Source organism: Talpa europaea, assembly GCF_964194135.1.
Source record: "Talpa europaea genome assembly, chromosome: 8".
Taxonomy (NCBI): Eukaryota; Metazoa; Chordata; class Mammalia; order Eulipotyphla; family Talpidae; genus Talpa; species Talpa europaea.
In genome coordinates this window covers 57,163,452-57,188,523 of record NC_140075.1, presented here as the reverse complement: position 1 = coordinate 57,188,523, position 25,072 = coordinate 57,163,452, and the positions used below count along the sequence as shown (strand labels likewise).

The window sequence follows — 25,072 nt, the reverse complement described above, 5'->3', positions numbered from 1 at the left end:
TATATTGGTAAAAATAAATGTGAGAATATTTAAGCGTGTAACGATAAATTGTTGCTTAAAAAAACAAACAGGGATGGGAGGGCTGGTAACAGGGAGGACAAATTTTTATCCTTTCTCTTCCTTTCCTCATCCTTGATATATTGACAGCTTACTGCTTTGTTACAATCCCAGACTCCCAGATCTTCCTTTGTTTAAATGAAAGTTAATTACCCTCTGAAATAGAGAGTCAGTGCTAGCCTTAAACTACCAGATACTCACCGAGTTAGGGTAGTTCAAGTAGCAGATCTGACAAGGCATATCCTGTGCTGATGACCTTGTATTCATCTGGCGTGTTCGAGACTTTTTACTTGGATTAATTACATGACACTCAGCAAAGAGCTTCTCCAGGTTTCCATCAAAGTACCTGCATTATTTAAACAGAAAGGATGAGAGCCCAGCAATGTCACACTGTTAGAGCTCTCCAAAAACCGGATTTTCTATAGGGAAAAGCAATGAACTGTAAAATACACCAAGAGCATAACCTTTTTGGCTCAGAGGAAGTAAGCTATATGACTAAGAATTATAGCCAAAAAAGGTATATATGTATGAAAACAGATCAAGTTTTTATTGCTATTTTCACTATTCTTATCCTGGAAATTTGATCTATTAATATTTTAATTAAAGCTTAAGGATGAAAGGTGTGCATGGTACCTTATGAAGAGTAATGGTATTTTAAAAGACTTGGTTATATTTCATACAAATGAATTAATTTTGTTAATAATTTTAGTTATAACCACTATTAGCAAGTGAATTGCCTACAAAAGTATGGCTCATACCACAAATGATGAAGTTACTATGTATCTAAGTCTACAAAATTCTTTCTAAATATTCTTTTGAAACAAAGACATCTTAAAAAATGTTTTATATAAAATATATTACTTTTTCACAAAAATGTCTAAATATACAGAATTAGTTTAGTATCTAAGATACAAGAGCATGGTATACCAAGTACTATCTATGGAGTTTAAACCGCAAACGTCTTAACAGCAGATGGTGTTAGCACAATACTTCCCATTAATCCAGATGGACATGGGCCCTGACCTCCTGAAATAACTTTATACTCCAAAGGGGAGAGCAACAGATAAAAAAACTTCTAATCTGTGAATCAACATAACCAGTAAAAATATTAATCAGAAATGGGTCATTACTTTTTTTTTTAACATATAAAGCTCAGGTTTCAGTAACTACAATGTTTTTTACATACAAACTAGAGGTGCCCAAGTTAAAAAAAATAATGATCAAGAAATTCCAGCATTAATGAGGGGCTTATTCAAGTTTTGTGTCAAAGCATTTACTATACATGCAGAAACACATTCAAATGAAAACAAAGCACATCATTCCTCTAAGACTAGTACATATTTTGACTACATTATGTTTCAATGAAATAATCAATTATCGCTCAGCATATCAATACATTATAAAAGGAAAACTCATAAAAAGTTAAAGTTGCTCTGATTCAGGTAATCAAAATATAGAACAGAAAACCAAGTGCTTTCCTACAGATTTTATCTTTGAGAAAATCTAAGATGAAAAGTTTTATCAAAGAAGTAGAAAGCATATGAAGCTAACACTAAATATGAACAACAACAACAAAAAAAAAAACCCTTGTTTTCAAAAAAAAAATAAACTCACAAGATCAACTTATGTCATTCAAAATCTGGCTACATGTAACTAGCTAGTCCTAATAGCGGGGTGAACACTCTACAGAGCATTCTATACATAGTGTAATAGACATGTAAATAGTAAATAGTAATTTCATGTAAATAGTAACACTCCAGAATTAAGCCTACTTTCTTCACCAACATCTTTGTTAATAACTATAGCTCTACACCATCTTCATTTCTGTGTATTATTCCACTTTAGCTATGTCACTATAATTTAATTAACCCATTTTATATTGAGAAACATTTAGACATTCCGCATATAAATAATCCTTGATTGAAATCCTCGTTCATCTGATATTGGGAGTAATATCTAGACTTAAATTGCATTTCTTTATTAGTGAGGCTAAACATTTTTCTGTAAAGATCTTACTATTATGAGTTCTGTATGTAAACAGGAAGACTAACCTTTATTGCATGGCTTGCTTTTTCCCATTAAGTTTCTGACTTGTCTTTCAACCTTGTTTAATGATGTTTAAGTGCCACTTTAATTTTTATGCAGACAAATTTATCATGCAATCCCACTGCGATTTCTGGATTTCATAGCAAACTTTGAAAGATCTTCATATCCAAAAATCATAAAAGTTCATTCATAGTTTTAGCTTTTTCTTAAAACGTCTGCTTCACATATGAATTATTTTTGTACAATATGGAACAAAGCAAGGATTACATTTCATTTCATTCCAAGGATGTTTCAACTACCTGAAACCCACTTCTTATCTAGATCTGTTTGTTTATCTATCTATTTATTTATTTATTTAGTGGGACCCTCGCTGGTGGCCGGGGAACGAACCAGAGCTGCAGAGGCTGTGGGCAGCCACGCAGCCCAGCACTCGACGGCTGCACCACCAGGGGAGGCCCAGTTTAAATCTATATCCTCAGGTAAGTATTCCTTGACAGTTCTTCTCCCACTAATTTGGTAAGGTATTACATCTCTATGGTACTTTACTCCTCCTATAGTCTTTATCACATTATTAACTCTGTTAATTAGTAGTTTATGTTTTCTCTGCTAGAATATATACCCTATGAGGACTATTACACTACTGTTGTACTAGTTTCTAGGAGAATCTTACTGTAAGCACTTCATATTTCTTTTTAAAGACTAACTGACTCAAACAGTAATTTCAAGACAACCTGACAGTAATCTATCTGAATTCCTTTGTTTTTATTTTTATTTTTTAAATATTTATTTATGCATACAAGAACTGGGATACAGGCCAGAGGCATGGGGGGTGAGAATTCACCAGAGACAAAGTGGGGGAAAGAACAGGCAGGCAGACTGAAATACACGACTGAGGGCCGCAGGGGGTGAGCCAGAAGAGGTCTGCTGCGCCATATGGGTCACCTCCCTGGGTGGGGATTGAACTTGCGCCGCAGTAGCTGCGGACAGCCTCACAGTGATGTGTCCCAACCCTTTGCACCATCAGGGAGGCCCCTGAATTCCTTTGTTTTTAAAGACACATTTCTTAAAGTTAGCATATATTGGACTTTGTAGCTTTTTGATCCATAGCATTTATAAATACCTGGTAAACAGAATGGTGAGTTTAATACATATTCTTTTTTAAAAAAGATTTATTTATTTATGCATATAAGAACTGGGGTGTAAACCAGAGTTGCAGGGCATGAGAGGATTCACCAGATAGAGTGGGGAGCAGAACAGGCAGATCTACTGAAATACACTGCTGAGAGGAGCAGCGGGCAAGGCAGGAGAGATCTGCTGTGCCATATGGGACTGAGGATTGAACTTGTGCAGCAATGGCTGGCGATAGCTTGATAGTGCTGTCTTTAACCCCTGCGCCCCACTCATTCTTGGGCACTGAAGACTTAGAAGTCTTTTCCTTAAATTAAGTTTCATCTTATAAGAAAAACAGCATTTAAAATTTTGTTTTAATTTTTATTACATGGTTTACTCACCAATGACTGCAATGATTATCTGAAAGATCTTGAAATCTATTTTACTTATTTAAATATAACAAAATCAATGCTTAAACTTATTCCTTCATTTGTCAACTTTAAATAACATAGTGATTGTCCTTGTATATATCACCGTACAACTTAACCTTCTAGTTTTGGCTGGAACTTCCTGGAGCCTTTCTTTGTTATCATTTTAAATAATTTTTTTTCCCACTAATTATATACTGTTTTTATATTATATAGATTTTTCTTTCAGGAATGATAACTGCTTTTTGTTTCCTAAACTTAATCACTCTAATTATTTAGTTCAAATGTTTAAATATATCCCAAGGTGCACTTTTGGCCAAAAGTTTTGTTTTTTTTTTAAAGATTTATTTTTTTATTCATACAAGAACCAGGGTACAGGCCAGATGAGCAGGAGGGTGAGAGAATTCTCCAGAGACAGACCGGGGAACAGAACAAGCAGACTGACAAAATACACTGCTGAGGGGAAGGCATGACAGGAGAGGTCTGCAGATCCATGTGGGACCCTCGCTGGCCGGCCGGATGGAACAGGCGCTGCAGAGACTGCAGACAGCTTCATAGCGCAGCGCTCAACCGCCTACACCACCAGGGGAGCCCCTGGCCAAAAGTTTTCCCTGAAGCCCTCAATATTCTTTATACTGATAGCTTCCATGCTCTCTTCCCTTTTTTGTCATTGAAGTCTGATGTCAAAATGTTTTTTCTCATTTTATAATTCAAATTCTTTTTCCAACCAACATATATAGGTTTATTTCTTCATTCTTGAAGCTTAGCAGTTCTACTAGGGTTTGTCTTAGCATTTAGCTTTCGCTTCTGACATGCCATTCAGGTTCTGATTACTTCAAAATTCTTTAGTTATTAAGATTATCCTACCCTGATTTGTACCTAATTTTTGTTCATTTGTTCTCCAAGTTCACCATCTGTGAATTCCTTTTATCCTTTTTCTACTTCATATATCTCTAACAGAGTATCTACTGTATTTCTTACTGTTGCCCATGTGGTTTTAAAATCTGCAAGATTGCTTGTCCTTTCATTTTCTTTTTTCTTAGTTGCCATTGTCCTTTTCATATTGTTCTGTTGTTTTACCGGTTCATCTTTGACTCCTTATTTCCAGAGTCTATGTTTCAACTTCTATATCCTTAAGAGAACAAAGCAACTTTTTTCTTTCCAATTATGACAGCTTTATTAAAAGACTACTATACTCAAGAATATGGATAGATTCTTAACTCCCCACACTCTGTTATCTAGCCACTATTTGGAAGCTTCCTCAATTTTCTGGCTTTTATGTACATCCTCACATGTGAAAAACAAGCCAAGATGAGGTACTGCAGTTGAGGCACTTTAGTTAATGAGTTAACACTTATTTCTGTCTCCTTCACTGACTTTGGTAAAGGGCTGCAATGCTTTTGCTAAGATAATGCTTCTCTCCCTTTCTGCAACCCTCTCCTATCCACACTTTTTTTTTTTTTAAGATTTATTTATTTATTTATATAAGCACTGGGTACAGTCAGAAGTGCGGGAGGGTGAGAGGATTCACCAGAGCCAGAGCAGGGAACAGAACAGCTAGACTGACAAAATACATGCTGAGGGGAGCAGCGGGCATGGCAGGAGAGGTCTGCGTGACATGTGGGACCCTCGCCAGTGGCTGGGGATGAACCAGCGCTGCAGAGGCTGAGGGCAGCTTCGCAGCCCAGCGCTCAACTGCTGCGCCACCAGGGGAGGCCCTCCACATTTAAAAACAGAATGGCAGAGGGTTTTTCCTTCTGTCTAGTACTCCAGTGGAGGAAGGACATTCCATCGTTATGTGGCCTACATTTCTCTAGATTATGATTGTTAGAAGGGCAGTTTAAGAGGTTTCTCAGTGGAGATTATGAATGTTCTCTCTCTAGGGTTCTTTCTGTTCAGTCAGTATGCTTACAGAAATATAGGTAAGCAAACCGGCACTAAATCAGTTGATTTTCCAGGATATCCAGATCTTCATTTTTAATTTTACTTAACTGCTAAACAGAAATAAACCAAATAGTATGAATTAAATTTCAAGGCAGGGACAGTGACAGAGTAAAAATACCATGTCTGGTGGTGGGGAGAGACATGACTGATAGGACAGACTAGTTCTAAGTGTTATTTTTTTTTTTTTCTGAGTAACAGTGGCATCACTGCATTTTAGTACTTAATTTTGCCATTAGTTTGTCTTAGAAGCCATTAGTTTCATACTTTATAAAAGACAATTGTTGAAGAAGTACTTATTTTCACAACAGAAGCATAAAAACATAAACATTAAGCCAGTTTAAAGTTACAGAGGGCTTTTCTATTCTCTATTCTTATGTTGTAAGATTTCAATTCTTGTTGTATTGCTCCCATTATTATCTGTATAACAAGTCAATTATCAATTGCTATGAGACTGAGGAGAAGCTAATATTAACATACACCTACATGAAAATACATAAAAACACATTATATATCGATGTATAAACACATATAACAAATACTTTTATGTCTAGTAACTAATTTTTGCTTCAACATTGTTATGCAGTATGAGTACCAATATTTAATTTCAAAAGGCAACATGTTTAAAAAACAGTCACAATTATTAAGATCTGTGATACCAACATCTCTTCTAGGAACTGCCATTCACCTTTCCTTTGGCTCCAGCAACAACTTGCTTCTAATAGTTTGTTTTTCCCCCTACTTTTAGAAGATATATTTAAGCAAAAACGTCACAGGAGCAAAGGAATAGTTTAAGTTCATTTAAATCATGTGGATGAGTAAGAATTGCCATGGTGTTTAAAAGCAAAAATAATATTTAAGGCACCAAAATGACAGTCTAAAAATAGCAATAGAGAACAAGAGAATATACACATTAGAAGAGAAGACTTTCACCAAACATTAGTTTTCAAGCTTAATTCTCATCTTCTACAGAAAGGAGGCAGGAGATACAGTTTAGTAGTATAAGCAAGTTATTAAGTAATACTGAAGTAAACAGTTTTCTTTTGGGGAATGAGACTGGAACTGAGGATGTGGAGCAAAATTTTCATACACCTATATTAAAAGATTCACTCTATCTTTTTGAAGTAGTCTTTCAAAAAGAATTAACTAAAAGTAGAATAAAAGGTGACTGGCACACACATTAACTTCCACTGGGTAAAGAGCTCAGAATTTCAGAGAACTAAAATTGTCTAAGGACTTATGGATAGAAAATCTTTTCTAAGGAAGATTTTTGGTACTTAATGACTTAAAACAATTCACATTTTACTATTAATGTATTACTTGTGGTTTACAGCTAAATAAACATACTGATCATGTATTTAATTAAAAAAAAGTAGAATACTTCTTGAGAATACAGGAAAACTCAATGTAATAAAAACAGCGTGATGTAATCTCCTGAGCTTGCTTATTGCTAAGCAAAAGATCACCTGACAAAGTTGTTACTAAATAATACTTTCAGTTTTCAGTACAAAAATCTTGTTGCATATTTTTTTGAGAAACTTTCTACAATTTGTTCCTTCACATCTTATCCTTTTTTGGATCTGAGCCACAATGAAAGCAAGTGTGTTAAGGAACTAACCACAATGAAATTATAAAGTAACTGTCTAGGCTTAAATTAGGGAAATCATAACAAAAATTATGTCATCTTCCAAAATAGGCTCCTACCTCCTTTTACTGGAGAAAAATTTAAATATGCAAAAGCAAAAAGAACAGTAAAACTAAACTCCCACATACCCAACACATCCAGCTTTAACAATTACTAAATTTTGCTAATCAAAAGGTTTTTACTGAATAAACTTGATCCTATTATTAACTTTCAGGACAACTTAAGATGCTAAATGGCTATTCCCTTTCTAACAGAGAAAGAGAACTCTACATTAGAAGCTTCAGAAGATATGGACGCAGGTTTCACAGCACATTCAATTCACATTTAAAGACACAGAGAACAAGGGAATTGTCTATGTTCTCTGACCTGATTATGATTATTTCAATTTATCAAGTTCTTTTAACCTAAAGTTCCAGAAACTTCAACTGTGCAGTATCTAAAGTAGTATCACTTATTTACATGCTCGTCCTCCCTCCCAAGTTACAAAGCTTTTTATACTTTTTCAAAAGACTACTGGCCCCCAAAATGACAAGAACCAATACAATTTCTTAACTATCCATTACTTCAAAACAAACCAACACCCAAACAAAAACCAAAACCAAAACCAAACAAAAACCAAAAAACCCAGACAGCGAGTTCTGTGCACTCTGTCTAAATATGTGCATGCAACACAAGTCTGCAGCCCCTGCTCTACTCAATGGTCTTTACCTCCTGCTATGTATGAGCAGCAGAACTTAATACATAAATAAAATAATTAAATAAAATGGAACAAACTACTTGTGATTCATGCAAAAGTGGGTCTGATCCCAACACAAAGATGGTTCCCTCCAGTACATGAAAATATATATCTATATCCTTTCACTATTTTACTAATGGTGTTTCAATATATTTAATGGAAATCTTCAGGTAGCAAATGTTGAGTATAAACTAAACTATGTTTAAAATCTAGCTAAAACTAAGAATATGCGATCAAAATACAAGACAGTATGTAAAAGCCATTTTCACATAGTTCCCTCACATATTAAGCAACTACCTGTGGAAACTGTGCTAGTTGGTGGAAATATGAATCTTTCGAAGAAAAAGATGGAAAGCTATTTGCAATGTAACATGCTAAAGATGCAAGATATGAGAGGGAAATGGTACAGAAGTATAGGAAATAGCAATTTCAAGAAGTCAATATGACTAAATAGTAAATATGACAAAAATTCAGAGAATAAGGAGATACAGAGGGCATCATACAAGTTGTACATGATATACAGAATTGCACACAATTGTGCCTGTGAGCACAACCTTTGAATGAAATATTGTTGATGTTCTCTGAATTGGGACAAGGTGACTGGGACCGAAGACTATGAGGGCATCTGGAATCAAACTACAGAAGGTTTTCAACAGTCAGCAGTATAACTTAGAATCTGGCCACAAAATGCACTGACATGACAAAACCTAAGTTTAGGACAAATTTACATTAGCGCCTAGGTAGACAGTGAGGAAACAGTCTTGACAGAATGTTAGACATACTTGTAGGTACACCAAAGGCACGATTAATGCTACATGTGAAAACCCAAGTTGAACGTTCCCTTTTAATGTTGTCCTTTTCCTATGTATAAGTGCTCACATTTTAAAATGATTTTTACTATGAATTAACCCAATTCTAGAAAAGTGTATAAACATAAATGAAGTTTACAAAATGTTAACAGATAACGGACAAAATGTAACTTTCTTCAACAATTTTGACTAGAGTATGCAAGATTAATGGAAATACACTCTGTTACAAATTGGGATTTTATTTTTTTTAGTTACATACCTACAAGTATGTAATTTGCTTTTCTTGGGTTTCCTAAGTAAATGATGTTCTACATAAAATTTCTCTTCTTTTCTAAACTTCATACCATTTACTTAATTTTCTATGTATTATTTATCAGAACTTCAATACATACAAATGGTAGTGACAGGCAGTAACTTGGATTTTAATGAGCATCCTCCTAATGTTTCAACGTTAAGTATAATTTTGCTGTAGATTATTAGCTGATATCCATTATTAAACTGAGAAATCACCATTTAGTTTGCTAACAATGTCTTTTTCTAAATTATGCACAGTATTATTTAATGCATTATTGACTACCTTTTGATTTTTCTTCATTAATCTGTTTCTGAAATACAATACATTCTGAAATAATCCTTAACAAGAACTGGTAATTTCTTAAAGATTTACTATATTGACCTTGCCCACTGAACCACATCTAGTGCTGTTGGCATACAGAGGAGTATTTTTCAGTTTATTTACTATGCCTTTTCATTGCTATTTTCCTACCTTTTTGGGGGGTAAGGGGAGCAATTTAAGTGACTTCCATTTCTAAGCTTTCAAATGTACTGGTAAAAGTAGCATACAGTATTTAATTATAATTCTGAAATATTTTCCCATCTGTAATTATACATTATTCTCAATTTACTTATTATTCCTTTTTCCCCTGCCCCCATCAATGATTTCCCCTGCCCCTGCCAATGGTTTATCCCCCATCTTTGTTCAAGAGATTTTACTTTTTCAGAGCAGTTTGAAGCTCACAGCAAAACTCAGAATTCCCATATACTCTTCCCCCTCTTCCCAAACTTCCCCAGTAACAATATCTTACACCAGTTTGATATATCAATGAATCTGCATCAACACATTATTATTCAGTCTATATTCTACTTTAGGGCTCACTTCTGGTGTTGAACACTTTATGGGTTTAGACAAATGAATAGTGACATATTCCTACCATAACAGTTTCATATAGCATAAAAATCCCTTTGTGCTCCAATCCCTGGCAACCACTGATATTTATATTAACGCCATAGTTTCACCTTTTCTATAATGCCTTATAGTTGTCTAGATGTACCAGAACTGATTCCATTTGCCTACTGAAGGGCTTTCTGATTATGCCCAAGTTTTGGTGATTATGAATCAGCAGCTATGAACATGTATGTGCAGGTTTTTGTGTGGAGCTAAGTTTTCAACTCATTTATGTAAACACTAAAAAGAGTCATATTGTATGGTAAGAGTATATTTAGTTTTTGTAAGAAATTTGATCAAACTGACTTCCAAAGTGGTTGTTCTACTTTATATTCTCACCAACAATGAGTGAGAATTCCTGCTACTCCATATCCTAATGAGTATTTGGTGGTGTGTTTGGATTTTGGTCATTCTAATAATAAGTATGCAGTGTTATCTCATTTTAATTAGCAATGCCCTAATGGTGCATGGTGTTAAGTATCTCCTCATGTGCTAAGATATCTATATATCTTCTTTGTTAGATATCTATTCAGATTTTTGTCCATTTTTAAATTAAGTTGCTTTTGTTTTAAGAGTTCTTTGGGTATTTTGAATAATAGTTCTTCATCAGATGCATTTTGCAAATACTTTCTCCCACTCTATGGCTTATCTTTCTCTCACTCTTGATACTTCCCTTTCACAAAATTCATTTCAAAGATACAACTTTTTTATTTTATTATTTTTTTTCTGTATTTCATTATTATTGCTGTTATCTTATATGCCAATCCTACCCTATTTGGGTTTATTTTGTGCTTTTCTAAATACCTATTTCTTTTTTTTTTTTTAATTTTTTAAAAGATTCATTAATTTATTTATACAAACACTGGGTATAGTCAGAAGTGCGGGAGGGTGAAAGAATTCACCAGAGCCAGAGCGGGGAGCAGAACAGGCAGAGTGACGAAGTATACTGCTGAGGGGAGCAGCAGGCCCGGCAGGAGAGGTCTGTGCTCCATGTGGGACCCTCACCAGTGGCCGGGGATTGAACTGGTGCTGCAGAGGCTGCAGGCAGCTTCGCTGCCCAGTGCTCAACCACTGAGCCACTGGGGAGGCTCTAAATACCTATTTCAATGGCTTGTTTTCTAACTCTTTTCCTTATTCTTATAAATCTACTAAGGTTATAAATTTCCTATACTTCTACAGTCACATCGTATATTTTTACTCCTATTATTTAGTTCATTTTTGGATTCTAAGTGCTATTTGGAAGTGTGAATATGGAACACATATAGCTTTTCTTTGAATTTATTATAACTTAAAACATGACAATTTCAGAATATGATGGGTATAAAATACCAATACATATTTTAAATCCTGTTTATTTATTAACTCCTAGAAGAAAATGGTTTAAGAATAGTTCTATGAAAACACTCTCCCAAAAAGTTATATACCAAGAGAGATAAGGGAGAAGTAGCATCCACAACCTAGATTAAAATTATTAAAATGAGTAAATTGATATTGTCTAAATAAACAATTTAAGATGACATTAGCAGAATATTCAAATACAGAAAGAAAAGCAAGTTAATGAATTAAAAGTAAACCTACTGAGCTTTCATAGACCAGAGCGAAAAAAGATGACAAGTAGAGAAGAAATATACTTTTTAAAAGATTTATTTTTATGCATAGAAGAACTAGGGTGTAGGCCAGAGGTGCAAAGGGTAAGAGGATTCACCAAAGACAGAATGAGGAGCAGAACAGGCAGATCTACTGAAATACACTGCTAAAGGGAACAGCAGGAGAGACAGGAGAGGTCTGCTGCACCAGATGTGAGTTAGCTCCCTAGCAGGGATTGAACTCAGGTCCTCAAAGTGATAGCGCTGAGACTTATTAACCCCTATGCCATCGGGGAAGCCCCAGTAGAGAAGAAATATTTTGAAAAAAGTTAGATGACTGGAAAAGAGATCCCCGAAGTTTTAACATGTGACAAACAGGAATTCCAGAAAGCATCAAGAGAAGGGAGAAAGTACCAGAGAATGGAGAAAAGGTAACACTGAAGAAATAACAACTGAGAATTTCCCCAAACCAAAATACAAGTCTCCTCATACTTAAAGAACTCAACTGGCTATGTTTTCAGTATCCACCAAAAAATTTCAGAATATCAAGAGTTTCTCTTATAGTACTCAATATCTCTTAGAGTATCACATGTAAAACCTGAACTCCCCCTGCCCCCCCCCCAAAAAAAAATCCAGATGACTAAAGGATATATTCTAAAGAAAAAAGTGCGGGCCTCCCCTGGTGGTGCAGGTGGTTGAGTGCAGCGCTGTGAAGCTGTCCACAGCCTCTACAGCGCCGGTTTGATCCCGGCCGGCCGTCAGGGTCCCACATGGTGCGGCAAACCTCTCCTGTTGTGCCCGCTGCTCCCCTCAGCAGTGTATTTCGTCAGTCTGCCTATTCTGTTCCCCGCTCTGTCTCTGGTGAATCCTCTCACCCTCCCACGCATCTGGCCTGTACCCGGGTTCTTGTATAAATAAAAAATAAAAATCTTAAAAAAAAAAAAAAAAGAAAAGAAAAAGGTGCAAATTTGGATAAAACAATGATAATACAAGAAGAAATTAGCAAAAAAAAAAAGTCAATAGTAAAAATGCCTAACATCAAATTAAAAATTCAAATACCAACTTATGCTGGGAGGGGCAGTGAAAAGGATAGAGGGAAAAAGAACCCAGTTTTGTCTTATGCAGGGTAAGGATATAAACACTATTGTTATAAACTTATAGTTTCAAGTATACCTATGCAAATTTAAAGATGACCATTAGAAAAATGGAAATAATTGTAAAATTACCAAAGGGAAAAACTTTGATCAAGTTAACAAAATAACCAATTAGGAAACATTGCAAATATAAAGCACAAGTTACAGTAGCCGTATTTATATACCAATATATTAGTAATCATAAAGTAAGCATATAAACATAGCATCTGTGAAACTCATTACATAAAACAAAAAGATCTTTTGTATTAATTACACAACATTATTTAAAGATTTATAGGTAACTCAGTAATCTATCTTCAGAATATGTAAAAATAAAACTGAAGGTACAGGTAGTTTATACACTACAAGTTTCCCAGAAATCACCTACTTTTATTTCACACTCACTGCAACTTAGGTGGAATTATCTATCGAAAAATGCTTTCAGCAGTGCCAACAGTGTTAAAGGACATCATTCACAATGTTTTTGGAAAAATACATTAATAAGAGACAAACGGTGAGTAATTAAATCTACTTCACTAGAAGATGCAAATAACGAAAGACACTTTTCCTAGTAGAGGTGTCTGAAAGTCAATGCTGTATAATAATTTATTGAAAATAATCTTATGTTGCTATTTCATTTCTAGAACCTTGATTTTCAATTTGAAAATCAAATGCCAAAGGTACTTCAAAAAAGATGGTCAGTAACATGGAAAAAAATAAAACACACTAATAAGCATTTTTTTCTTCATTAAAACTTTGGGAAAGCTGTGGTGTCCAATAATCTTGAATTTGAGTTGTAACTCCTTGTGTTACAAAACTGGGATAAATATATTAACCAAGCTCTACGTCTTGGTTTCCAAATCAATTAAGTGGGGATAATAATTTCAAACTCATGAAGGAAGAGAAAAATCAAATAACATCTGGCACAGAGAGCTCAATAACTGGACAGTATTATTGTTGTTATTAAATTGTAGTTGGTATACAAGGTGTGCTAAATTGGGTATAATTATGGTATTATTTATACCTATTTCTACAAAGTGCTCTCAACTTTAAAGTCAAATGGGAAATATTTTCCATTTCTCACAATATTTGAATTTTCAGCTCCCAAATATTTAAATTTATTAGTATTTTGATCGCAGATTTTAAACTGACAAATAACTATGATAGAATAAATATAACTGTCACCTTACTACCATAACACGTGCTCCAAAATTCCAATTTAAGGAAGAAAAAAAGACTAAGAAATGGCAATAATACTGCCAGTCTCTAGTCTCAGTAAATTCCTTCCCTTTTAGAACTTGAAATGTTTTCCAAGAGAAAATATAAGAAAAATGTACAACAGCAACCCTGCACTGAAATCAGAGAACCAGTCCAAACAGCCTCATAGGTAGGCAGGATACTTTTTCCATTTTTCACTGAATGTTATTCATATGCCTAACATAGACTTCAAGGCTTATGGGTAAGTAATTTTTAAGTAATTAAAGGAAGGTATTATTCTTGTATTAATGTATCAAGAGATTTATAAAAAATGTTTTAGCTCTTGTACTAAAAGATACAAAAGTAAGGACATGTAGATACTGAATAGATCCTCCCACCTCACCTCCAAAATAAATTAAGAAACATTAAGCCTGAGTTACCTTTCTTTACATGAAGTTTACTGGGAGTTCACAAATGGGGAACATAAGAAATTAAAGCAATTCACTACTTATACACTGGCTTGGTCACATACCTGTATATAAATCAATTCCTTAATTTTGGTAAATTTAGTTCAAAGGCTAAATTGTTACTTTTAAGTCAAGGCTGACAATATAGTTCCTTACCTTTCCATTAGCTTCTCTTTATCCCAATTGAAGTGGCTAAGGAGTATTCTTGTGATAGTTGCTGGATTCTAAAGGAGGAAAAAAAAGTCATTTTAAGGAATAGCACTTCATTGACCGTCAGTGAATTTTTAGGCTGAATTTAAATTACTCTAATATCCTACCCAATTTTCCTTTGCTAAGATAGTTCTTTATTGCCCTAAGAAAATAAAAAAATTTAATTATAAGTTCAAGACTATTTAAAAATAGTTTGTCACACTAGTATATCAAGTTTTCTATGATATTTTAAAGCAGAATTCAAAACAATCAAAAAAATTAAATGGATAGTTATGGCACTGAATCAAACACTAAGTAAAAACTTTTTTGCAGTTAAGATTTAACAGCTGTCACACCAGTATACTGTTAGTCAATCAAAATTCTAACATTTTATGTATTAAACAGTCCATTAGAGTTTAAGTCACTTTTTAAGTCAGGAGCTATTTTAGAGATACTTAATGAAAATGACAAAAATACCTGCACTGTATAATAATTTATTGAGAACAATCTTAAGTTGCTATTTCATTTCTAGAAGGAAAAGCTAACATCATGAAATAAAGCCAAAGTTTACTGCCGTATCATTCAATACAGTCACAAGAATTTACATTTTCGATGAAATTAGTGAGATTAATATATGGACAAAGAATTTTGAATTAAAATGGGATGGGGCCTAAGACCTGTGCTAAGTCTCACTTACCAAAAACCACCAGAGCTATTGGTAATTAGAAAGTCAAAGGTGGGGCTGCAATTGTATGGGGAATATAACAATAAAATTAAAAAAAAAAAAAAAAGAAAGAAAGTCAAAGGTGGAACACAAATCTGAATATGCTTATTTACTTCATGTATAATTTTAGTCTATCAATTAAGATTTCAAAAAAGGGGCCTCCCTGGTGGCGCAGCGGTTGAGCATTGGGTTGCGAAGCTGCCCGCGGCCTCTGCGGCGCCGGTTCGATCCCCAGCTGCTCCCCGGCCACCAGAGGAGGGTCCCACATGGCGCGCAGACCTCTCCTGCCGCCCGCTGCTCCCCTCAGCAGTGTACTTCGGTCCTTCTGCCTGCTCTGCTCCCCACTCTGGCTCTGGTGAATTCTCTCACCCTCCTGCGCTCCTGACTGTACCCAGTGCATGTGTAAACAAAATAAATAAATAAATAAAACATGCCTCTATTTAAAAAAAAAAAAAAAAAAAGAAAGAAAAGATTTCAAAAAAGGTCTCAATATAAAATACTTTTATCACAGTTAGACCACGGGATTAGTTAGCTACTGACTTAAATAGCAATCTGATATAAAAATGTCACAAAAGAAATCTCTATCAGTTGTTCTCAACAATACTCTTTGTCACAGAAAAATTCATACACAATCACATACCCCCTTCCCCCCAAGTCAAAGATGCAAACAAGGTAACTTTCATCCACCTACTCCCAGGCACATTCTGTTAATTCATCTAGGATTAATTTACTTTTTGGACCAATAATTTCTTTAAGAGTCCTCTTCTAACATAGCATACCAGAAAGATACCACAATCTACAAGAGTTAACAGGCAAAAAGAAACCTACTAATTGATCCTAAATCGTATTGGGTCTATTTGTACATTGTATTTTACACCAGCTCTTTCTTGCAAATGTGATCTTCAACAATTCATTTTTTTTTTTAAAAAAAGATGAACCTCTCAGTTTAGTAAACATTTTCTCAAAAGGATTTTCCTACAACTGACAAAGTTTTTCATTGCGATTTAGTCATATGTAAAAATAAGGGTGATAATCCTACTAATTGGGAACACTAAGTCTACCAGTAACTACCAGAATTGTGAGATTTTAACTATGTGGCACCCAATACGTGGGATTCCTTGGTACAAGACAGAGCTGTTGGGGGAAAATGTTTCAGGAATTGACATAAAGATCCAATTTGCAAAGACAAAGAAGGGAAGGGAGGAAAAATGCCCTTTCTTATGAGTTGTACCTTTTCTATTTGAGTTCTAGTTTCAAAAATCGGTCCTATCCATAGGCCCCCAAACATGCTATTTGTTCATGAAAAATTATAATGGAAAATACTGTTGTTAACAGACTCATAAGTCCCACCCCCCATATTGTTATTTATTTGTTTATTTATTGAGATTTATTTTTATTTATGTACATATACGAGAACTGGGATGTAGGCCAGAGGTGTGAGGGGTAAGAGGATTCACCAGAGACAGAGTAGGGAGCAGAACAGGCAGATCTACTGAAAGATACTATTGAGGGGAGTAGCAGGCTAGACACGTGGGTTAGCCTTCTGGGCGGGGACTGATCTCATGTTACAGTGGCTGGCAATAGCTTGATAGCGCTGAGACTTTAAACCCCTGCTCCACCAGGGAGGGCCCCCCTCTATCTTTAATAGATTGGGGTAGGACCTTCCTAAATGTACTTATTGCCGAAGGGATTCAGAAAATCAGATCAATGTTCTCCCACGGTGAAGAAAACATAACTTTCTCTTTCATTTTTAGTTCACCATCTTTATAGATATATGCATTTGTTCAACAATGCATATACTATAATGGAAGCCCAAAAGTCTTTCATAGTAGGATATTACTGAAAAATTTTGTCTAAATCACAGATATTGCCTATATACGTATATTCTGCTAGGACTATAAAACTACAGAGCAGGCGATATTTCACAATAAAATTATGTGAATATATTCTGATCACTAATTGAGTGCAGTCAACTCTAGTCACTTATATGTACTACATATAAGGAAGATGTGTATAAATCAAGTCCTGGGCTTACCTGCAAGCTATGAAAATGTGGAACACAGTCAAAGTATAGCTGTGGCTTTCAGAACAGAACTGCCCAAGTCCCAGGTCAATCTGAGTGAGAATGGGAGGGATATACTCAACATAGCAAAGGTTTTGAAAACTGAACAGATTAAAGGAATCACTGCTATATAAAGCAAGAAAGAACTGGAAGCTAAAACCTAACTGGGCTGGGCCTCCCCGGTGGCGCAGCGGTTGAGCGCTGGGTTGCGAAGCTGCCCGCAGCCTCTGCGGCGCCGGTTCGATCCCCGGCTGCTCCCCGGCCACCGGAGGAGGGTCCCACATGGCGCGCAGACCTCTCCTGCCGCCCGCTGCTCCCCTCAGCAGTGTACTTCAGTCCTTCTGCCTGCTCTGCTCCCCGCTCTGGCGCTGGTGAATTCTCTCACCCTCCCCCGGCTGCTCCCCGGCCACCGGAGGAGGGTCCCACATGGCGCGCAGACCTCTCCTACTGCCCGCTGCTCCCCTCAGCAGTGTACTTCGGTCCTTCTGCCTGCTCTGCTCCCCGTTCTGGCTCTGGTGAATTCTCTCACCCTCCCGCGCTTCTGACTGTACCCAGTGCATGTATAAACAAAACAAACAAACAAATAAATAAATAAATAAAACATGCCTCTATATATAAAAAAAAAAAAAACCTAACTGGGCTGATTTACTTATTAAAACAAAAACAAAAGAAAATAAAAATCACCATTATCTAAAGTATTTTAATAGGAGATGTAACTTAGGAACATAATAAAACATCTAGGATAAAATTCAAAATTACCAAACATAGTATAAATAACAACAACAACAAAAAACAAAGGAGAGGAAACAGATGTTGACCACTATATGACCCAGATATCAGAATGATTAGACAAAATTTTTTTATAAGTATCAGCATTACTTTATTTTTTATTTTTAAAGATTTACTTATTTATGCATACATACAAGAAACAGGGTATAGGGCAGAGATGTGGGGGTGAGAGGACCCACCAGAGACAGAGTGGGGAACAGAACAGGCAGATTGACTGAAACACATTGCTGAGGGGAGCAGCGGGTGAGACAAGAGAGGTCTGCTGCACCATGTGTGTTGCTCCCTGGCCGGGGATTGAACTCATGCTGCAGTGACTGCATATAGCTTCATAGGCTTCGTCTTAACCCTCTGTGCCACCAGGTAGGCCCCCAGACAAAGATTTTTAAAGCAGCTATTAAAAACATGCTCCATTAAGTAAGGGGGAATACCTTAAAAGGAATGAATGAAATTCTTAGGAAAAAGTAAATTTATAAAAAGAAGCAAATAGCATAAAGGAGAGATAGATGAGTTAGTGAACTTGAGACTGTGTCAGTAAATAAGCATCCAATCTTCACGACAGAATATATGCACACATATAAAAATAAAAGAATAATCTTTTAAGGTCCTATGGGATAATATCAAAAGTTGTCAGCCCAGAATTCTATATTCGGCAAAAATATAAGTAAACAGGGCCTTCCTGGTGGCACAAAGGGTTAAGCACCGCACTATGAAGCAATCCAAAGCCTCTGCAGCACGAGTTTGATCCCCGGCCAGGGAGCAACCCACATGGTGCAGCAGACCTCTCCTGTCTCGCCCCCTGCTCCCTTCAGTAGTATATCTCGGTCAGTCTGCCTGTTCTTTTCCCCACTCTGTCTCTGGTGGGTCCTCTCACCCCCCGTATCTCTGGCCTGTACCCCAGTTCTTGTATGCATAAATAAATCTAAAAAAAAAAAGTACACAAAAATATAATTAAAAGGAAAAAACTTAAAAAATATATAGTAAACATCTTAAAACAGAATGGAGATGTAAATACAACATATCAAAGTTTGTGGGATGTACCTAATATTGTTTGAGGGGAATTTACTGCATTAAATGCTTATCTAAGAAGAAAGAACACTACTTATTTTTTATTTTAAGCAAGCAGAAGGAAAGAAATATTAAAAAGCAGATATAGATGAAACAAAAGAAAATAACTAAAATCAAAAGCTACTACTTTGATCAACAGAACTCTAGTAAAGATAAACCAAAATTTAAAGAGACACAAATAACCAATAATCAAGAATGAAAGAGGGAAATAGCATGTTCCTAAGAGAATTCTACAAACAACTCTTTGCCCATTAGTTCACAACCTGCAAGAAATGGACCATTTCTCTTAAAGACATAAATTAATGAAATTCACTGATGAAATAGGTAACAGGATTCCTACATTTACATTCAACCAAATATGTAGTTAAAACCTTCTACAAAGAAAAGTCAAGACCCAACTGGTTTCACTGGCAAATTCTACCATCACTTCAGGAGTCAAAAACTATGAATTCCATACAGTCTCTTCCAAATAGAGACTGGGAACACTTCCCTAATTCCTAAGACTGGCATCACCCTGATAGAGAAATCAAAGATATAACACCCTGACAGAGAAATTAAAGACATAACCAGAAACTACTGATACTGTGTGAAAAAAGATACAAAGATCTTCAACAAAAATTAGGAAATCACATTTAGTAATATATAAAACAAGGATAGTTATACCACAACAAAGTGGAGTTTTTCGCAATGTTGCAAGGGTGGCTACATACTTAAAAGAAAGTTAGCTGAGCATATTAATAGACTTAAAAAATGTATAAGATCTTATCAGTAGGACTCAGAAAAGGTATCCGACAAAATTCAACATTCGATATCCATAAAAACCCTTAGCAAATTTAGGAACAAAGTAATTCCTAATTTGTTAATTTCCTCATAATGGTAATCTTAAAAAAAAATTACAGGTAATGGGCCTCCCCAGTGGCACAGCAGTTGAGTGCTGGGTTGCGAAGCTGCCCGCAGCCTCTGCAGTGCCAGTTTGATCCCCAGCTGCTCCCCGGCCACGGGAGAAGGATCCCACATGGCACGCAGACCTCTCCTGCCGGGCCCGCTGCTCCCCTCAGCAGTGTACTTCGGTCCTTCTGCCTGCTCTGCTCCCCGCTCTGGTTCTGGTGAATTCTCTCACCCTCCCGCGCTTCTGACTGCACCCAGTACTTGTATAAATCAATCAATCAATCAATCAATCTTGTATAAATAAATAAATCTTTAAAAAAATGAAACAAAAAAAAAAGGTGCTAAAACAATCAAGTGGGGAAAAACAAATAGTGCTGAAATAATTAAAACATGTATGTATTTTTAAAAATCTATTTAAATCTACAACTCAAGATTTCATACATAATTCATAATGATCAGACAGAAATATCAAACATAAGACTATAAAACTTTTAGTAGAAAACCTTTGTGACCTTGGATTAGGAAAACAGTTCTCGGATACAGCAAAGTACAATTCATAAGAGAAAAGTGATAAATTAGAATTCATCAAAATGAAAAAAAAAAAACACTGCACTGTTAAGAAAATGGAAAGACACATCACAGGCTGGGGAAATACATTTGCAAATCACATATCTAAATATCATAGCTAGAATATATAGTTTTAAAACCTATTGAAACCTAACCAAACAAAAACCCAGTTTTTTTTTTTATTAATTAATTTATTTATACAAGCACTGGGTACAGTCAGAGGTGCGGGTGAGTGAGAGGGTTCACCAGAGCCAGAGCGGAGAGTAGAACAGGCAGAGTGACGAAGTACACTGCTGAGGGGAGCAGCGGGCAGCAGGAGAGGTCTGCGCGCCATGTGGGACCCTCACCTGGTGGCTGGGGATTGAACCGGTGCTGCAGAGGCTGCGGGCAGCTTCCCAACCCAGCGCTCAACCGCTGCACCACCAGGGAGGCCCCAAAAACCCAGGTTAAAAGAAGACAAAGATTTGAATGGACACTTCACCAAAGACACAGAAACATGTAAAGATGCTCAACATCATTAGTTATTTGGGACACAAATATTAAGCCATAATGTTACCACCACATGCTTACTGAAGAGAGTGCTTGTGTGTACATGCATGGTGAGGGAGGCGGGCAGCCAATCTGGCAAACCCAAATGCTAGAGAGTGTGTGTAACAACTGGGCCTCTCTCATTACTGCTGGTGAGAATGCAAAATTGCACAGCCAATAGGAAATAGTGGTTTCTTATGAAGTTAAATATAGTCTTCCTACAACTCCCAAAATCTCAGCATTAACAATTAACCCAAGTGAAATGAAAATATATTCACCCCCAAACCAATAGTAAATAGTTTTATTTGTTCCTGGCAAAAAGGGCAACAATCCAAAAGTTCTGAGATGGGGGAATGTATAAACAAATGGTGGTATACCCACACAATGGAATATTACTCAACAATAAACAGAGAGATAAGACAATGTGAATTCAAATACAAATTCTAGGTGAAAGCAGTCACACCAATGGCTACAAATTTTACAGTCTAAATGACATGGTAAAAAAGGGAAAACTATAGAGGTAGTATATGAACATAAGTTCCTTGGTTACTAGGAATTATGGGTAGGAGGGAGTTTGAACAAATATAGTAGTAGTGAAATTTTTAAGGGGTGATGGTGGAATTGTTCTGTAAGTTGGCTGTGCTGGTGGTCACATAACTAGGCATTTGTGAAACCTCACAAAATTATATGAGTAATGAAAATTTAAATAAACTTAAGATATTAAACTATAAAAGTTATCTAACCTGCACTGGAGCATCTGTGATGAAGTTCTGACTGTTAACAGTACAGTGAGTGTCAAAAGGGCAATGTTGAACAGGAGGAACATAGATTTAGTCCCAGGCACTTCACATACATTATTTCATTTAATCACACAGCAACATTTTGTGCAAAGAGACATTATTTACATATTTCATATGAGGTTAGAGAGAAGTGGCAACTCAAGAAAAAATAGGTTAACAGGTTTTGAATATTAGGGGAGAGTTTATAAAATGTATATGTGTATCACGCTCTAATATTCTGATTTGATTACTTTAGGTTGGATCTGTTCAAAAGAGGGAAATGTGCCTTTGTGTGCTGCCAAAATTCATTAATTAGTTTAGTAGAAAGTCAATTCAAGCTTTTGGTTAAAGTAAAGAACTCTTCATTCTGTTCTTTTTGGTGTTCCTTATTTTTAAAAGAAACAGTTAACAAGCAAAATCACTATAATCAGAAAACTAATACTAGCAGCAGTACATTATACTTTTAGGGCAATAAAGTAACCTAAACATCTCACACCTTCTCTAGTTTTAAGTTCTAATGGTTCCCTTGCCCTTCTGACCCCCCTTTTCTGGTTACATGAATCTCCTGAGGAACTTTAAAAATATCAATACTAAGATTTTGCCACCAGCAATTCTGATTCAATTACTGGTGTGGGGTGGGATGGGTGGGTGGGGTATGTATAACTTTCACCCAATGTTTTTACCTATATTTCTGCAGAAGAAATCAATATGCAGTCAGAATTAGGAATTACTGTTTCAGTTTCCCACTAAGGGGGTTCTGAAACATTAAAGGATGTGAGTAAAAATCCCACATACAATACTAGTGTAATAACCTTAGTAATATGAAGAAAATTATTCTTGGGTTATAGCAGCCATGTCTGCTTTGAAAGTTATACCTAAAGTTTTGTTTCTGAATTTTTAAAAGTGGGTCTGGAAGAGGTAACTGTCCCAGCTGTGGATTTACTATCAATGCATTATCAACCGCTTCCTGCTAATTATGTGTTTTTCAATTTTGGTACACATTAGCATCATTTGAGGAGCTTTTTAAAAACTGATTCGCAGGCCACATCCTACAACAAATACATTAGAATACTGGGGGACAGGAAGGCATACTAGGGGAGAACCTAGGTATGAACAATTTTATAAAGTTCACTGGTGATTCCAATACACAGCAAGACCGAGAATCACCTTAGTTCACAAAAGAATGCAGACAATGTTCACATTCAAGAGTATGACAATCTCTTGGTAAAATCAACCAAGTCGTCGAATGACATTCCTATGATGAGTATTATAGGGAGGCAACTATTTTTTGAAAAGTCTACAGACAATCTTATTTCAAGAGAAAGCTGAATATACAAAATGGGTTTATATTATGAAAGATAAATAGCCAAAAAAAAAAAAAATTCACCTCCCTCCAATAAACATAAACAAAAAGGCCTCCAGAGTTGAGTTTTTCATTTCTCTCAGAATTTGACCCTAAATAGGTTATGGACTCCAAATTCAAAACTAAGTTTGATGATTTTCCTACACAAAAAATGGGCTCATGTCTCTATTATGTTTCTATCTAGAGTAATCTATGATTTCCTTAAGAGAGTTGCTGATGTTCCAATTATTATTAGATGATTATTTTGTAGCGAATCTTAAACAATATTAGAAACTCAAAAGCCATAAAGTACAGAAACATCTACATAGAAAACTATTTATAACTCCCATAACAACAAGCAAACGTATAGTCCCAAAGGCGACAAATCTAACAAAAAACAATGAACAGTTAATTCAAGGAATATATTTAGTTGAAAAATATTCTAAAATATTTAACCTCCTCAATATAATACAATGACTAACCACAATGTCTAGCACAATTACCAAGACCTTAAAACCTGAACACTACCCAGTGACAAAGATTTAGTGACAGGGTATAACAATTAGTGAGATGGCGAGTTAGTTAAAAGCTTCTGGGAGGGTAATTTGGCACATGATCTAGGACCTACAGAATTGTCAGGGGGTTGGGAGAAGAGACGAGATGGGAGAAGACAAGGAGAAGAATTATTTTCATATGGACATTATTTGGAAAAATGAGAAAGAAAAATGAGCCTACATTTTTCCAAGAGGAGACTGACTATAAATTATATGATATCCGTACTTAGAACAAGATGAAGCAATTGAAAAGACAAAAATATATTTGTATTCACTACAAGGAAAAATATCCATGAGATACCACTGAGAGAAGGGGAAAAAAAAATAAATTACTGAGAAATGCACAACATACTCTTTTTGTGTAGAACAACAAAAAGATTTATATTATAGACTGAATGTACAATAAGAAAATGTTTATAAGATTATATACTAGAACTGTTCTTGAGACTTATTCCTGGTATTAGTTTGAGGGTGAATGAAAAGAGACATGGAGTTTTTCTCTACTCTATAAATACACATATTAAAGAAATTAAAAGTATTACTTTTATAAGTTACTATGAACAATACAGGCCATGCTACTCAAAATGTAATACACAAAATCACGACCATCTGAGTTTGTTGGAAACGCAGAATCATAGGTCCCAATCCACATCCACTGAATCCTCTCATTTCAACCTGACCCTCAAGTTCCCTGAAGTGATCTGTGTGCACATTAAAGTCTGAGAAGCACTGATACAGGTTACAGAAAGTAACAATCTTATTTTTGACATGTAAATTCTTTAAAAATTTTTTAAAATTTATTTTTTTCTTACAATGCTTGCTTTCTTTTCTCAGGTGTAGACCCCGTCGAATTTCCACCACCAATTCACCTGTGCACCATACCAGTTCCTTGTGCTCTTCCCACCCTCGTTTTGATCCCATTTCCTCCCCTATCCCCTGCAAAATGTCTCTGATTTATACTTGTCTGTTTATTTTTGTTATGTTGTGGTTTTTTTGTTGCTGTTATTTTTTTCCCTTGATCTCCCCTATATCCCTCCTATATGTGAAACCATCCAGTACTTTTCTTTTTTACTTTTGATTTATTTCACTGAGTATAATCCCTTCTAGCTCCATCCATGTTGCTGCAAACGGCATGAGTTTATCTTTTTTGATTACAAATCTTACCTATTATAAATAGTGCTACAATAAACACAGGAGTGCATGTA

The 25,072-nt window shown here is 35.6% G+C and overlaps 1 protein-coding gene across 1 annotated transcript in view; it reads right to left on the bottom strand.

Annotated features, from left to right (window-relative positions):
* Positions 1 to 25,072, bottom strand: part of ARIH1 (ariadne RBR E3 ubiquitin protein ligase 1) — a gene marked incomplete at its 5' end in the record, with an annotated part of 98,867 nt that overhangs the window by 40,758 nt on the left and 33,037 nt on the right. Inside the window, 2 exons of the mRNA XM_084241080.1 lie at positions 259 to 403; positions 14,537 to 14,604. Of these exons, the coding sequence (XP_084097206.1) occupies positions 259 to 403; positions 14,537 to 14,604 (213 nt within the window). The remainder of the gene's footprint in view (positions 1 to 258; positions 404 to 14,536; positions 14,605 to 25,072) is intronic.